The 14,703-nt window shown below is 38.0% G+C and overlaps 1 protein-coding gene across 1 annotated transcript in view; it reads right to left on the reverse strand.

The window, feature by feature from the left end:
• Positions 1 to 9,574: 9,574 nt before the first annotated feature.
• BIRC6 (baculoviral IAP repeat containing 6) overlaps positions 9,575 to 14,703 on the reverse strand; it is a gene marked incomplete at both ends in the record, with an annotated part of 169,687 nt that continues 164,558 nt past the window's right edge. The window contains 3 exons of the mRNA XM_079532802.1: positions 9,575 to 9,751; positions 10,283 to 10,417; positions 14,135 to 14,323. Of these exons, the coding sequence (XP_079388928.1) occupies positions 9,575 to 9,751; positions 10,283 to 10,417; positions 14,135 to 14,323 (501 nt within the window). The remainder of the gene's footprint in view (positions 9,752 to 10,282; positions 10,418 to 14,134; positions 14,324 to 14,703) is intronic.

Here is a 14,703-nt window from a genome sequence, read left to right on the forward strand (position 1 = left end):
ATCTCTTATACATTTCTGAAAATCTTGCTATTACCTAGAGCTGTATTTTTCTTTTAGAAAGATATTAGTTCTTATTGCTGCAATATTCAGATATATACATTTTCTCAGTCTATAAAAATGCTTTTGTGTAAATGTAGTATTTGGATCTATCTTAAGAAAATTAAAACCAAATCTTTCTTACCAACAGCTGCCATCAATCTTGCCCCTTGTTCCCTGACCCTCCCCGCTCTAACCTTTAGTGCTAAACAATGTTCCTAAAGGAAAATTTATTAGATCAGCTATTTAGACTCTCTGACATCATTCTGTCACGGCAATGGAATGATTTACATGGAAAAATGTATTACCTCTGCATTTAGACAAAATGAGTTTATTATGATTAATGGTTTTACTGCAACCATGACAGAAACTGGAACTGGCTGGACTTTTTAAAGTGCAACATGACCTTTGCTCTGTTTTCTTCCCTATTTTCTTCATCTATTTTAAAATGGTTTGGTTTTTGAGCAAATAAAAATGATCTAGTAATTGAAGTAAGCTATAAATGTAGAGTGTCCATAGTAACGCTGCAGTGTAGCTGGGACTAGAGACAAAAGGGAGAAGGCAATTAGCCTGAAGCAGAGTCCAAACTACCAAAACTGTAGGAGAGACATATTCCACTGACAGCTGCTGGGGAAACTTGATGCTTTGTTTGGGGAAGAGCAGTGATCACCTCCAGATGCCCCTTCACCTCCAGCTGCCCCTTCTGGTCATCATTTCTGTGATTCTATGATACAAGTGACTTTGGGCAGAAGACTTACTACACAGTATGGTTATATGAAGGGCAAAGTCATGTTAATTAAGGAAAGCATATATATGTGCCTTAAAATGACACTTTCAATGTCTCTACTGTCTTCATCCTGAACTGTCTTTTTCCTTAATGCAAGGATCTAAACTAGGATGAGAAAATAACGCTGGTTGAGGAACTCTGGAGGTATTTATAGACTGTCAATTTCTTGGTATTCTCCTGAAAATATTGGCTTCTATTTTATCTGTGCAAATAAATTTATGGCAGCTTTTTTCAACACATTGCTATGGGACTCATAGCCTGAAGATGAGAAGATGTTAACAATTATTATTTCTTGTTTGCTTAAATATGGTGAGTATAGGAGTGTTCACACATACAAAAATATTACTGCAGTTATAGTGGGTGAAGTATTTTGAAGCTGCACAGTGAGTATGCAGTAGTTTTCTTATTTATGGATTCGAAAAATATCGGTCTGTTTCGTAAGCTTTGTGAAGTGCTGGGTTTAGCAGCTTAGCACTGAAGACCACAGTTGTTTCAGTGGTGACACAAGAATCGTGTGATTGGTGATGGGTCTGTTGTTCAGGTTGGGTCAATTTCAAAGTGATTTTTGGTATTTCCACTGGGCGCTTTCCACATTGCTAAATGTGGAAATAAATGACACTAATGGAAACAAATAGGTAAGCCCAGTTTGATTAATGTTTTTGAATCTACACTTAAATTTTTATCTGTGTTTTATGAGAGGCCACGGCCTAAAAATTTCTACAGTTGGTACTTGTTATTTTACCCGGTTTATAGACAGGAATCACAAAAGACCTTCCTGCTTTTTCAGCTGCTAGTAAATTTCTTGATCTTTAATTAACATATTAAAATAACAAAAATATTTTCTTTTCCGTATGAACTAAAACTCAAAGGCCATTAAGGCAAAAAGTTTCGAACCATTTAAATACTTACATTTAGGAAAAATGTCATTTTCTCCAGAAGACCAACAGTATGAATTCAGTCTGATAAAAAGAAGCCAAAGGTTGAGGTAGACACTGCTGGCAATTCAGTCTGCATGGAAACCCTCTGTCACTCACAGGATGCAGTATTTGGTAGGAGGTGTAGAACAACTTGATCTGCCGTACAGATTCTGACCCCAAATTCTGACTGGTGGGGCTTGCAGGCTGCGATGAATACCAGGGCACTGACTGCTGTTCTGGTGTCTCAGTGAAGCTTTGATGCATAAAGCTCAGTATGCTGAAATGTGAAAAATGAGCTACCAGGGGAAAATGAAAACTGGATGAATTTACTGCCATGGTTTGTCCTCGGTGACACTGACTGGGCAACTGTGTTTGAAGGCACACTTGGCAATGTAAAATCACTTGCTGTTGGATTCTGAGCCTGAAAATGCATTAGCAAGTGAAAGAGTATTTTAAGTAATAATTAAAAACCCACTCAAACAAATTAGACTAACATTTTCAGGAAGACAGTGTTATCAGAAACTGTTTGTAACTACAAGGAGCCATAGCAACTGTTATTTTTATTCAGATGATTAATCCATGTCTTGCATTAGGCATACATAGAATCTTGAATAACATAGAATTCTGTTGTAGTTCTCTAAATTCAATCTTGAAATTTCAGCACTGTCTTTCATTGATTTCTGCTAGTAATATGGACTCCTGAGAGCTCTGAGAGATAGAACCATCTTTCCTGAATTGAACAGTTGTTAATCAGGAGCCATGTGCTGTCATTCTCCTCTTCTCTATTAAAATGGCTTGGCTTCTCCTCTGATACTGGTTATTGATGTTTAGTTCCCTGCCGTATGTCATTTGTTCATCTGGCCATTTGTTTTCTAACGTGAATGATTTCCTTAGAGGAACGGCTAGAAAAGAGCTGGAGGAGGTTTAACACATCAGTAGGCCGTGCAGATACAAACAGATATTTTGTTCTCTGGAGTACTTTTGCTTCAGTCTCTATTTGGTGCCATCAACAGCAATTGTTTGTGACTGAGCATGCACTTGTAGGTAGATATTTATTTTTAAGCTAGAGTGAAATCTGTATTGAGCTAAATCATCACTCAGATGTAATTTCCCCCCTCATCTTCCCTGTTGTCATACGGATGAGGTGGTCTCTCATCATGTTGCCAACATTTAAAGCCTCCCAGGGAGTCATATGACAGCAGGTGGTGTTTCGATGTCTGTGCGACCCAGCTGCACGCTCTGCTGCCTTTAGTGACCGTGAGGCAGACAGGAGATGTGTTGAATTGACTCTGGAAAGAGTTTTTCTTTTGCTAGTCTGCGGCTACTGTAAACACTCTGGGACTAATCCAGAATCCCACACAATGGCAAAATTCAGCCAGCCAGATGGTTGCATGATTTCTCTTGTGACTTCTGCTGATCTGGAGGCCAGCCCCTGTGAATTTTACATATCGTGATGAGTTTCACTGATTGAAACCGCCTCAAAACCCTGTTGAGATTTGCACTGACAGCCTGGCAGTAGAGAGGATCGGCCCAGTTGGCAGATCTACCATTTCCTTTTCAGCAATCCTGCTGTTGGCTATTAGTTTTTGTTCTGCCATGTCATATAATCACAGAATCATAGAACGGCCTGGGTTGAAAAGGACCAAAATGATAATGTCACTTCTGTCCCCTCTTGAATCACTGCCGCAGTTCATTGCCAGCAAACATTTGCAAGGTTTTTGGGACAGCCTGAACTGTAGCTACAGCCAGAATGAAGGCTGTGACTTGCATCCTGGAGAATGCTTCCTAACCATGTGCATAGGGATCTGGCTTCCTGACTTCCATAATGTGACGATGCCCATGCTTGGCTAGGCTGATTGTGTGTATGTAATGAATTAAGGCCTCGTTACTTTCTAAATAAACTGCACTTGTACCTCTCATGCAGTGTTAAAAGATGTGTCCTCATACTCAGCTTAGAACTGTGCTGCTCTGGGCTTCAGGCAGGACTGTTGTATGGCAGTGTGATGTCCAGCTCATTGCCACCTCCTTAGGACCTGTTTAAAATGGTAACTGTAGAAATAACATCATTATTGCTAGCAGTTTCAAAGGAGGATTGACAGACATGAAGTGTGCTGTCCTGGAAGTCGGCTTTGATACAGTTGTGGTTAACTTGCATAAGGAGAAAGGAGCTGGTGACTGAAAATAAGCTTTTAAACTTGTGGTGAAAGAACAGGACTTCTGGAAACTTCTAAACCATTACTTAGGAGTAAGTTAAAGAAGGCTGTTGCCTTCACCCTCATAGCCAACTTTCCCCTTCCAAATAACAAACTTGTTTAAGCATCTGAAAGGAAATGGAAAAGAGAAAAAAGGCTGTGTTTTGCTCTGGTAAATAAGAAAATATTTAATAAAACAATAGAGGTAGTCTATAATAATGACAAATAGTCTTTTTTTTGGTTTGTTTTTAAATCTGTGGTTTTAGTTTTCTTTAGTTTCCTGGTTGGAAAATACTTTTATTTTTTTTAAATGTATTCCTCAGTTTGCTATTGAGGAACTGGGATGTGGTTGCTTTATCCTAAGAGCTTTATGCAAAGAGTTTATGAACTGTTGAAGGCTTCGTGCATATGTATCTATGGGGGTGGGTCTGTGAGTGAGGAAGAGAATAATGACTGCAGATGAAGAACAAATGAAAAAAATGCATGAAGTGCATAAGCTGCAAGTATGGAGCACAGCACTGGAAACAGGAAAGCCTCCCAAAGGTTTTTAAAAATAACACTGTGAGTTATGATAATAAATATCCTGCATGGTCAGTGATACAGAATGGATACCTTTCCTTTCTGGACTGTTTACTAAACAAGCTTAAATACAAGATTTTGCTATATGAATTACAGAAACATTTCTACCTCCAGCATTAGCCCCCAGTTCAGAGTTTGGGGCCAGATGGGATATACGTGAGGGTGCCAAGGGAGCTGGTGAGCATAAATGCCAACCTACTTTCCAGCATCCATCAGTGGTCCCGGTTAACCGAAGAGGATCCAGATGACTGAAGGTTTGCTAATGTGATCCCTTCTATAAGAAGGGTTGTAACGATCCAGGGAACTACACGTCTGTCAGCCTGACCTTGCTGGCAAGGAAGGTTATGACATCTTGATCTTGAGTTGAGTGATCTATGACATCAAGATCATCTTCAGTGAGATCACACAGCATGTGCTGGACAACCATGGGATCAGGCCCAGCTAGCCCAGCTAGCCCGGGTTCACAAAAGGCAGGTCCTGCCTGACCAACCTCATCTCTTATGACTGGGTGACCAGCCTGGAGGCTGAAGGAAACGCTGTTGATGTAATGTATGTAGACTTTAGTAAAGCTTTTGACACTGTCTCCCACAGTATTCTGCTAGAGAAGCTGGCAGCCCTGGGGTTGGATAGATGCACTCTGCTGGACAAAGAATTGGCTACAGGGCTGGATCCAGAGAGGTGAATGGAGTGAAATCCAGCTGGTGATTGGTCATGAGTGTTGTTCCACAGGGGTTGGTATTAGGGCCTACCCTATCTTTATTGATCTGAATGAGGGCACTGAGTGCATCCTCATTAAGTTTGTAGATGACACCAAGTTGGGGGAAAGTCTCTATCCAGCTGAGGGCAGGAAGGCCCTACAGAGGGATCTGGACAGGCTGGATAGCTGGGATGAGGCCAGTGGGATGATGTTCAACAAAACGCAATGTCAGTCCTGCACTTTGGCCAAACAACCCCTGGCAATGCTACAAGCTTGAGAAAAAGAGTGGCTGGAAAGCTGCACAGAGGAAAAGGACCTGAGGGTGTTGGTTGATGCTTGGCTGAACATGAGCCAGCACTGTGCCTAGGTGGCCAAGAAGGCCAACAGCATCCTGGCTTGTATAATAAGTAGTGCAGCCAGTAGGAGCAGGGAGATAATCATCCCTTTGTACTCAGTTCTGGTGAGACTCAAATACAGTGTTCAGTTTTGGGCCATTCCCCTACAAGAAAGACACTAAGGGCCTGGAGCGTGTCCAGAGAAGGGCAATGAAACTGTGAGGGGTCTGGAGTACAAGTCATATGGGGAGTGGCTGAGGGAAATGGGATTGTTCAGCCTGGAAAAGAGAAGGCTTAGGGGAGACCTCATTGCTCTCTACAAGTCCCTGAAAGGAGGTTGCAGTGAGGTGGGGGTCAGCCTCTTCCCCCATGTAACAGCAGTAGGTCAGGAGGGTACCTCATGTTGTACCAGGGGAGGTTCAGGTTGGATATTAGGAAGAATTTATTCTCAGGAAGAGTGGAGATGCACTGGAATAGACTGCCCAGAGAGGTGGTGGAGTCACCATCCCTGGAGGTGTTTAAGGAAAGGGTAGATGTACTGAGGGCCATGGTTATTAGTGGTAGGTGGACAGTTGGAATAGATGATCTTAGTATTAAGAATCATTAAGGCTGGAAAAGACCTCTATCTACACAGCTGAGATCATATTATTAAACAATGCGGATAATATAGGTAATTTTCATGTAAAGAAGCAGTCAAGAGACGTAGGAAAAATTATCACCTGTAGACATGAGAGGTCACAATATGCAGAGCCATCTCAGTCAAGATAAAGCGCTGTGTACTGGGATTTGTTTTCTTTGAGCTGTTATTAAAAACAGGCAGTAGTGAGATTATTTTGGAGTTTTACTATAGTAACTCAGTGAGTAGATACTATAATTCCTCTACCTGTATTCCAAAAGAATAAAACAATGGCAACTGCAGGCTCTAGAGAACGAAATGTTTTTACTATTTATTAGTTTTAGAAAATGTTAAGCTTCTTTTACCTATTCAGCTTATTGTACTCCATAGAAAGCTCATGTTTCAATATAAATGCCAACATGCTCTACCTTATGTTAAGAATTTATGGGAAAAGAGAGAAAAAATAGAGCTTGGAAAACTGTTTTTCAAAAAGAAATGACTGCCTGACCTGACCTATTTATTCATATAACTATATACACATGTATATGATAATACGTTGAGAACATGGATTTGGAATGTCTTCTGTGCCTTATTCTTCAGGTTATGATAAGTATAAAAATGCATCACCTTTTCACTGAAAAATCCTTCTAATTTCTGTTTTCTAGATAAAGAGAGCTGACAGTCCAGAGAGATGTCCACATGATGGTGATTGGCTTCTGGGGAAACAAAGAAAGAAATAAAAGAACACTTGCAAAACACACAAATAGTAAGGCATTATGGAGGGAAAAAAATGGAAGACAAGTCAGAGAAACTCCAGGTAAATACCTAAGTCCTGCCTTAAATGTAGGTCAGCTAGATTTTTGTTCAGGTATTTACAGGTAAACAAGGTAAATTAAGTATAGTGTGGTTTACCTATCAATTTCTTTGCCACAGCATATAAAATAGAGCATTTGAGAGCATAAAATAGACCTCAAGGATCATGAATCTCCAACCCCCCTGCCACATGCAGGGCCACTGTTTTGTACAACTATGGTAGTTACAAATGAGCATTAATCCCTACATTTATGCACAGCTTCTACTGAAAGGAAATTTCAAAGGGAACTGATAAATCTTACGGAGGTAACATTCACATTTACATATGGTGAGTATTGCATCTACATTAGCAAAACAGAGTGACTGTTTATGTGTAGAGATTATTGTAATGACTGCTTTGCTCTCATGGAGCACAAGGTCTCATAGATGGCTGCCGAGCCATTCTTTGGTAGCAGGTGTAGATTGAAGCAATCAGAGAAAAACTTGGCATTCTTGTCTGTGAAGCTCCAGGAAATACTACTCACTACATGGGAACACAGTTGCAAGTTGTTAATGATGGAATCACTGCTTTAATTTGTATGATACTGCTCTGTGGTGCTCAAATTGGAGCAAGAAAAGTTGGTATGCATTTACAAATTAGACTTTAATATCCCAGGCAGCTGTTTGCATTTGCTTAATTTAACAGCAGTGACTTCACATTAGCATCATCGTGGTACCATAAATGCACTCTAAGATAAAATGATGCAGCCTTTTAAAGTCAGATAATGCAAGTTAGGTGCTTTGTATTTCAGGTGTGTTTTTTTGTGGATTTTTTTTTTTAAATGGTTAAAAAAATACATTTTTATGTATAAGGTGGATCTTTAGGTCTGATATGTTTCTTTTTGGTACAAGTACCAGGATTTTATAAAAATACTGTGCTCCTGTAGACAGATGGTTTAAACACTAAATTAAGAGCTTTAACAGAAATCACTAACTTAAATGTAGTTGCTACTTTGTGAGCAGTTCTGCTTTTGGAGCCTTTATGAGAATATCAGAGCTTTTTTTGTACAACAGTAAAAAGGTAAGTAAATACCCACCTAGAGAAACACAGTGCTGTTTTAACACAGATAACGATCTAAAACGTTGACTATGGCAGAAACTGTTTTGTACACTTACCTCTGTAACATTGGCACAGAGCTGCTTGCTTCCCTTTTTAAGGGTTTCCTGTAGTAGCACAGAAATGTGTAAACTGATGTTTTGAGAATTATGTAATGCCTGGATGGACCCTGGGATAACACAACGTATCAAAAGAACAGAAAATCTGTACTCTGGACAGAACTATCAATGCCTGTTCACCATCAGCATAAGAACACAACCTCAGTTGGTGCCACTTTTAATGATTAGGAATGATACACTGTAAAACAAGAAGTGAAAAAATTCCAGCGTGATACTTATAAACAAAGAACAAATAGAAAACAAAGTAGAGGATTTTCTTTTTTTTTTTAACCTCACTTGTAGTATTATCAATACAACAGATCATTTAGTCTGAGGTAATGCCACTATTATCTTTTTAGTCCTTCAAGGACTACTTAATGTAAAGTTCATTGCTATCACTTAATTTTTAAAAGCGAGACTTGATAATTAAATCATGGAAATCCCTTTTTAGGTAGAGACTTGTGGCTGCAAGAGTAAAATCAGAACTAAGCCTATGCATCAAGAACTACAGAACATTAAGTGTCCTACATGGCACATCAGTAGCCTGTCAGTACTTAAAGTAGTTATTATTATTATTATTATTATTATTATTATTATTATTATTATTATGTAAAAATCAGACATTTCAACAGAAAACAGACTTTGTTCCACAACAGCCCTTAAGAAATTTAGAACACTGTTAGCTTGCTTAAATTAGCTAAACAAAAGATGAATTCAGAAGTCCAGATTTTGGCATGAGGTAAAACCATGTGCATTTATTTCAACTGCATTTTAGAATTAGTAAGCATAAAATTAAATATGTTGACTGCAATGAATTCAGTCATACAAGTGCAAGCTTTCAGCTATAATGTATTTTATGGCAGTTTATTTAAAAAATGTACCAGTAAATCATAAAAGAGGGATCATGTCCATTTAACTTTTATTGAAGTATACAGGAGGTTTTCTTTAGAATCAAATATGAGCATGAATATATGGCCAAACGTAAAATCTATCAAATTCAGTGAAAATTTTCTGACTTTAAATAGTAGCTGTAAGAATGACCAATATATATTCTTTGTTACAACCGCCCTCACTCTACAAGTAAAAAAAAATAATAAACATTCAGTAAACATTCTTTCCTAAGGTAGTTTTCCCTTATATATCAGTGATTTATCCATTTCTTGTATACATAACTTTTTTAAACATACCAATCAGTGGTTCTCACAATTGAAAAATAAAAGCACAAAAAAGTTTACACTCTTGTACAGGTAAATAAAAGATCATCTTGAATTAAACTGTATATCCGTAAGGGCATAGTATAGTTTCAGTTTCATTGCCTATTACATAATTAGCTTCTTACATACAAATATTGACATATTTGGCTTGTGCTTCAAAGCCTTTGTGTCTAGAAAGTCCATGTCAATGCAACTCATAACTTGAAATCAGTGGGGATATCTTTACTGCTGCTGGGTTTCACCTGTTCGTGCAGCACAGTCTCTTCTGAACTCGTGGCACTGCATTTTTCCACGGAGTCATCAGCGTCTGGATCCAATCCTTCAGGACAGGGAAGTTTCAGAAGTTCTTCTCGCAGCTGAGCTGTATGACGCTAAATAGAAAGAAGTAGTCAGTGCTACAGACCAGAGCTAAAACATAAACTTCTCACAGTTCTAGGGAACAGAAGCCAACAAAGGGAGTAAGTAGCAAAGGTTTTAATGTCTTATTTCGCTGCCAGGATAAAGGTTTCTCACAGTTCACATTTAAGGACTGGTGCTTTCCTTTTAGTGACAGTAATTAGGTGCTACTAACGACAAACTAAAGGCAGTGCATAAAACTGTAGCAAACGAGTGCATCAGTGTAAATGCTGTGCTATTTCTTTTGCATTTGAGATGCATTTATGTTCTCTGATCATGACAGAAACTGTTATAACTGAAATTATATAAATATTTATGGAGAAATTGGCAAGACAAGAACTAAATAAAGATCTTACTTGTAGGAAAAAAACTGAAAAAGTGGCCTGCACTTACACTTCAGCTTTTGACAGTGGTGAAGCCTTGGTTTTCAGACATTGTTAATAGAAAACTCAGCTGTTGTACAATTTAATTGCTACTCGTCATTTCTGGATAAAAGCAAGTCTCACCTTGAGAGCCGCTGCATGATGGGACATAGTTCTGCCTACCCGTTTGTCACTGCTGTACTGTTGTATGTCTGCAATCCACTCCTCACACTGAGCCATGATCTCCACTCTTTTCAAGTAAAAATGTTTGTGGATGACCTGCAAGAAAATATTTGGGATGAAAAAACATGGGTTTTCATCTAAGAACCAATATACTTAAATAATACAAAACGTGCAAGAGCCCTGTGAGTCCAAATGGATAAGGAAAAAAAACCAAAACATTGTAAGGATAATTCAGCACCGAACAATGAGTTGTAAGATGGCAGAACAGCAAAGTGATAGCAGAATGTCAGATATTCTCCAGTCCAAAGGTGATCTTACCATGCAGGCACTATGTATGTGCACTTTCATTAACATATGTGCAAGGACACAAGATAAAATGTTAGGGTTTTCACTGTTGCTTTCACTGCCCTGTTTTATACTTCCCACCTATGCTTCTTCAATAAGTACCTTATCTTCTCTCGTTACTGACTGCTTGCTGGCTGAACAGAAAGCAGATGAGCAGAAACCCTTTGAGCAGTTTAAGCACAGAAAAATAATATGCTTCTGCATAGAGAAGAATTACCAGCTTGTAAGAAAGATAAACAATGAGAGTTACATTCTCTAGGCATGAGCAGCATCATTGAGGACACTATGATTCCCTATCAATAGTATTTGAGCTGCACCCATGTTGTGAGCCAGTATTTGATCACACAGAAACTTTGGTATTTCTAGGTGGAGTTTAAAAAAGAAACAAAATAATAAAAAAAACAACCCCTCCCCAAACTAAAACCTACCACCAACAGAGCATACAAAGTTATGAAACTCTAGTGTTGGCTTTGCCTTAAAAAGATTTTTAAAACTCTGCCTGGTGAAAGAAACAATAATATTACAGAATTTTTTATTGAGCACAGTGAGTTCTTGGCAACACTGCAATATAATTGAGAAAATAATCTCTCCCTCTAGAGGTTAGAGAATATAACTATTCGTCTAAGGAAAAACTGCATACTGAAAGCCTAATAGACTCCAATTCTGGATGCGTTCCTTATATCCATAATGGAGTTTGGGAGAACTCCCAGACTGGCAGTTTAGATCTCTTGGGTCTTCTTGTCATTTCAGACACAGAAGGGAAGACAGCCCAAGACAGAAGGTAGTGCGAGTGGAAGGATGTATATTCTTTCTTAGACTAAGCTTCCAGGTGTTAATGTATTGCTGAATTGTAATTGTTCCAATTATTCTTAACACAACCCTACAAAGTCCTACAGTTCATAACAGCAAGCTGTTCTCTCAGAGAAACGCTCAGATAATCTGCTCTGAGAACTTATTTTCATTTGGACAGGCTACAAACTGAATGTAGCATTCTTCCAATGAACTCAGCTACTGCATCAATGAAAAATGTAATGTTTCTCAGTGCATAATCTCCTTTTGTTTTTGTGCTATGTAAAGAATCATAAACGCCACTTTTCTCAGTGATAGGGGGTATATACTCAAACAAGCACAGAGGGAGTTCTCATAAGTTGGTAAAGCACTAGGTATGACCCCATGCTTAATCGTGTATGATTGCATTTTTAACACACATGCAAGCTATGTTAGCCTCAAACATCTCCTAGAAGCAAGATATCATAGCTTTAGATCTATTCTCACAGTCTTGAGGATTTAATTGTACTATCCTAAAAAATCCTAAAAGCATCTGGAGGAAAAAAAAAAATAACCGAGGAAAACACAGGGAAAAATGAAAATTGTACTTTGGGAAATGTGGGCAGTAATCTAAACCAGAACAAAATAGCTTTGAATCCAAAGCTCTTAAGTGCTAGCCAGCTCTCTTCTCTGCAGCAAAACTGTTATCTGCTCACAGATGGGAGTTTCAAATGTCCAAGATAGCACTGCAAACTGATATCTGCTTCTTAATGTTACTTCACATTTACATTTTGTGTGGTTTAGTTGAACTCAGTCCTAGTGACAAATATTGCATTTAGGAAGCTAGTAGCTTTATTGTTTTCAACATCTGTCTTCTGGTAATGACGTGCTAAGTCCCCTGGTCTCATGGAATGATTGTTTTTCCATTGAAACAACACTGTTTGGGTGCACTTTATTACTTTACCTTCCTGAAGAGCAGCAGGATGTCAGCTTACAAGCTTTTTTTCATAGAAAGCAGTAAAAACCTAAGCTACAAAATAATCATGTAACGTTCTTAAGATTCTTTTCAAAAGTGCTATAGCAGCAAACTGGGGTTCAGTAATCAAATCCTGTAAATTATATATCCTTAATTTCTATTTAGAGGAAGAGAAAGATGTAATGTTCTTGTCAGAGCTCACCAACTCATAACATCTTCATGTAACTTTAAGTGATGACAACTGGAGAAAATTTTTGCAAAAGTGCAATTGTTACATTTAAAAATAAGAAAGTACCTACTAGCAGAAGTTATTTGATTAGGTGTCATGGCACTATCATGGTCTTCAACTTACTGAGTAAAACATACAAGAAATGGCTTAGAATGACAACCATGTTTTTCTGCAATAATACAAAACACCACAGTATATAGCACATCATTTTCCATCTGTAAATGGACAGAACACTTCTTATACAGGTTAAATGTTCATGATTTCTCATTCTATAAGACACTGAGTAATTTAAGTGTGAAAAGCTTTCCGCATTCCAAAGGATGTTTTTATGGATTATAAGGAAGGGATAGGAGACTACCCGCCTACTCAGACGTCACACATACTAATGTGAATAATCCTAAAATAATTATACTTTTTTGGTATGTTAGCATGCAAACAATGGAAAGCACAGGTGATGCTACTACACAGTTTCACACCTCAACTTAGAAGTGGCAAGAATTTCCGTAGTCAAGAGCAAAATACATTTTTTTTCTAACCACTGTCTGGTAGCACTGTGCAAGGACTGTTTGATCAACCATTTTGCATTAGTAGTCATACAGATTCTCTTACTTCATGTAACTTCCATGTTTTTTCTTCTGGAGTTGTTTGCCATGCATGTTGAAACCCCAGCAACCTAAATGGACTCACTTCATGGATGGAATTGGGCGAGGGACAATGAGAGAGGGTCCCTAAAACCTAAGTTATTCTGTGATACTCTGAGTGAGTTTTATTCTATTTTTCAGGCAAGTAAAAAAATTAAACATTTTAGTTCTTTTCAAGGAAGTTTTTAAGGCAGTGTGAAAGGATGAAGGTTAGTACTGTTCTATCAACATCAAGACAGTTCTTTTCAAAGGCAAAAAATTAGGCATTTTTAAATGAATAACGTGAAGGCTGAAATTGGAAGTATTTTTCTAATTTGCACTGTTTTAGTGTATCCAAAACGTTTCCTAATAAATGCTTCACATTCATGTTTCATAGAAAAATACTTCATTGTTACCTAAGCTGATTAACAAAGACTGAACGTCCACTCTAGGGCTGATCAATAGCTGTCACTTGGATGTAAAAGACATCACCTGGCATTAAGAATGAGCCAACCTAGATGAAGCATTCTTTAATCAACCTGAACACCAAACCTGACTTATAGGTCATTTCCAGTTTGTTTATACAGCCCTTTTCCAGAAAGGGATCTGTGAAAGCCAGGTGCATTCTTGTTCTGTTCCGTTTCCAGAGTCAGCTGTGCCAGAGAATAAAAAGAATAAAGCAAAAACCAGACACCTCATGCAAGACATGCTTCCAAGTATTTGCATCACTCTCAACATTGCCACTGAACAGTGGAAAGAGTCACTGAACAGTGATCCTTAGTACTAAAAAGCAGTTGTGAACAGGAACATGTTTACAAGATGAGTTTCCTTGACTATTCTGACACGAAAAAGATATTTAGTTTCACAAAGCCCACCTCCTTAAAACATGGCGATGGATTTCTGATTTGTTCAAGCATTGCCCACTTGACTGTTGCCTGTCGTATATTTCCATCGTATTCTCTGGAGCTCTGGGTACCACTTGGAGTACCTCTTGATCGTTCATAACCAGGTTCATTAAAATATGGTTCTGCTACAAGTATAAGAGATTGGACAGATACTAATACCTGTTAAAAGAAAAAAATATATGTATTAGAACTGCTATTCATGTGCTTTTAAAAATATATGTAATTTTGCTTACTTGTATGTGAAAACACTCATGACAAAGCATTCTTATTTGCAGTACAGACTGTTTGCAAGTAGGGAATGTCAGTGTTTTTAAATGGAAACCATTACTACACATTATAAATATAATGCTTACTTTTCACAAATTTAGTTCAAACACATAGAAAATGTAAAAAAAAAAAAAAGTTAAATGTAAAAAAAAAAGTTAAAAATATATAAAAATAAGCAAAATAAAGCATTTAGAGCAACACATTTCTAATTGCAACCTTTTGCGAAAGAAAGCTAATTTATCAAGTTAAATCAAAGACTCTTGATCCTTTCT

This window comes from Tetrao urogallus (genome assembly GCF_951394365.1).
Source record: "Tetrao urogallus genome assembly, chromosome: 2".
Classification (NCBI taxonomy): domain Eukaryota; kingdom Metazoa; phylum Chordata; class Aves; order Galliformes; family Phasianidae; genus Tetrao; species Tetrao urogallus.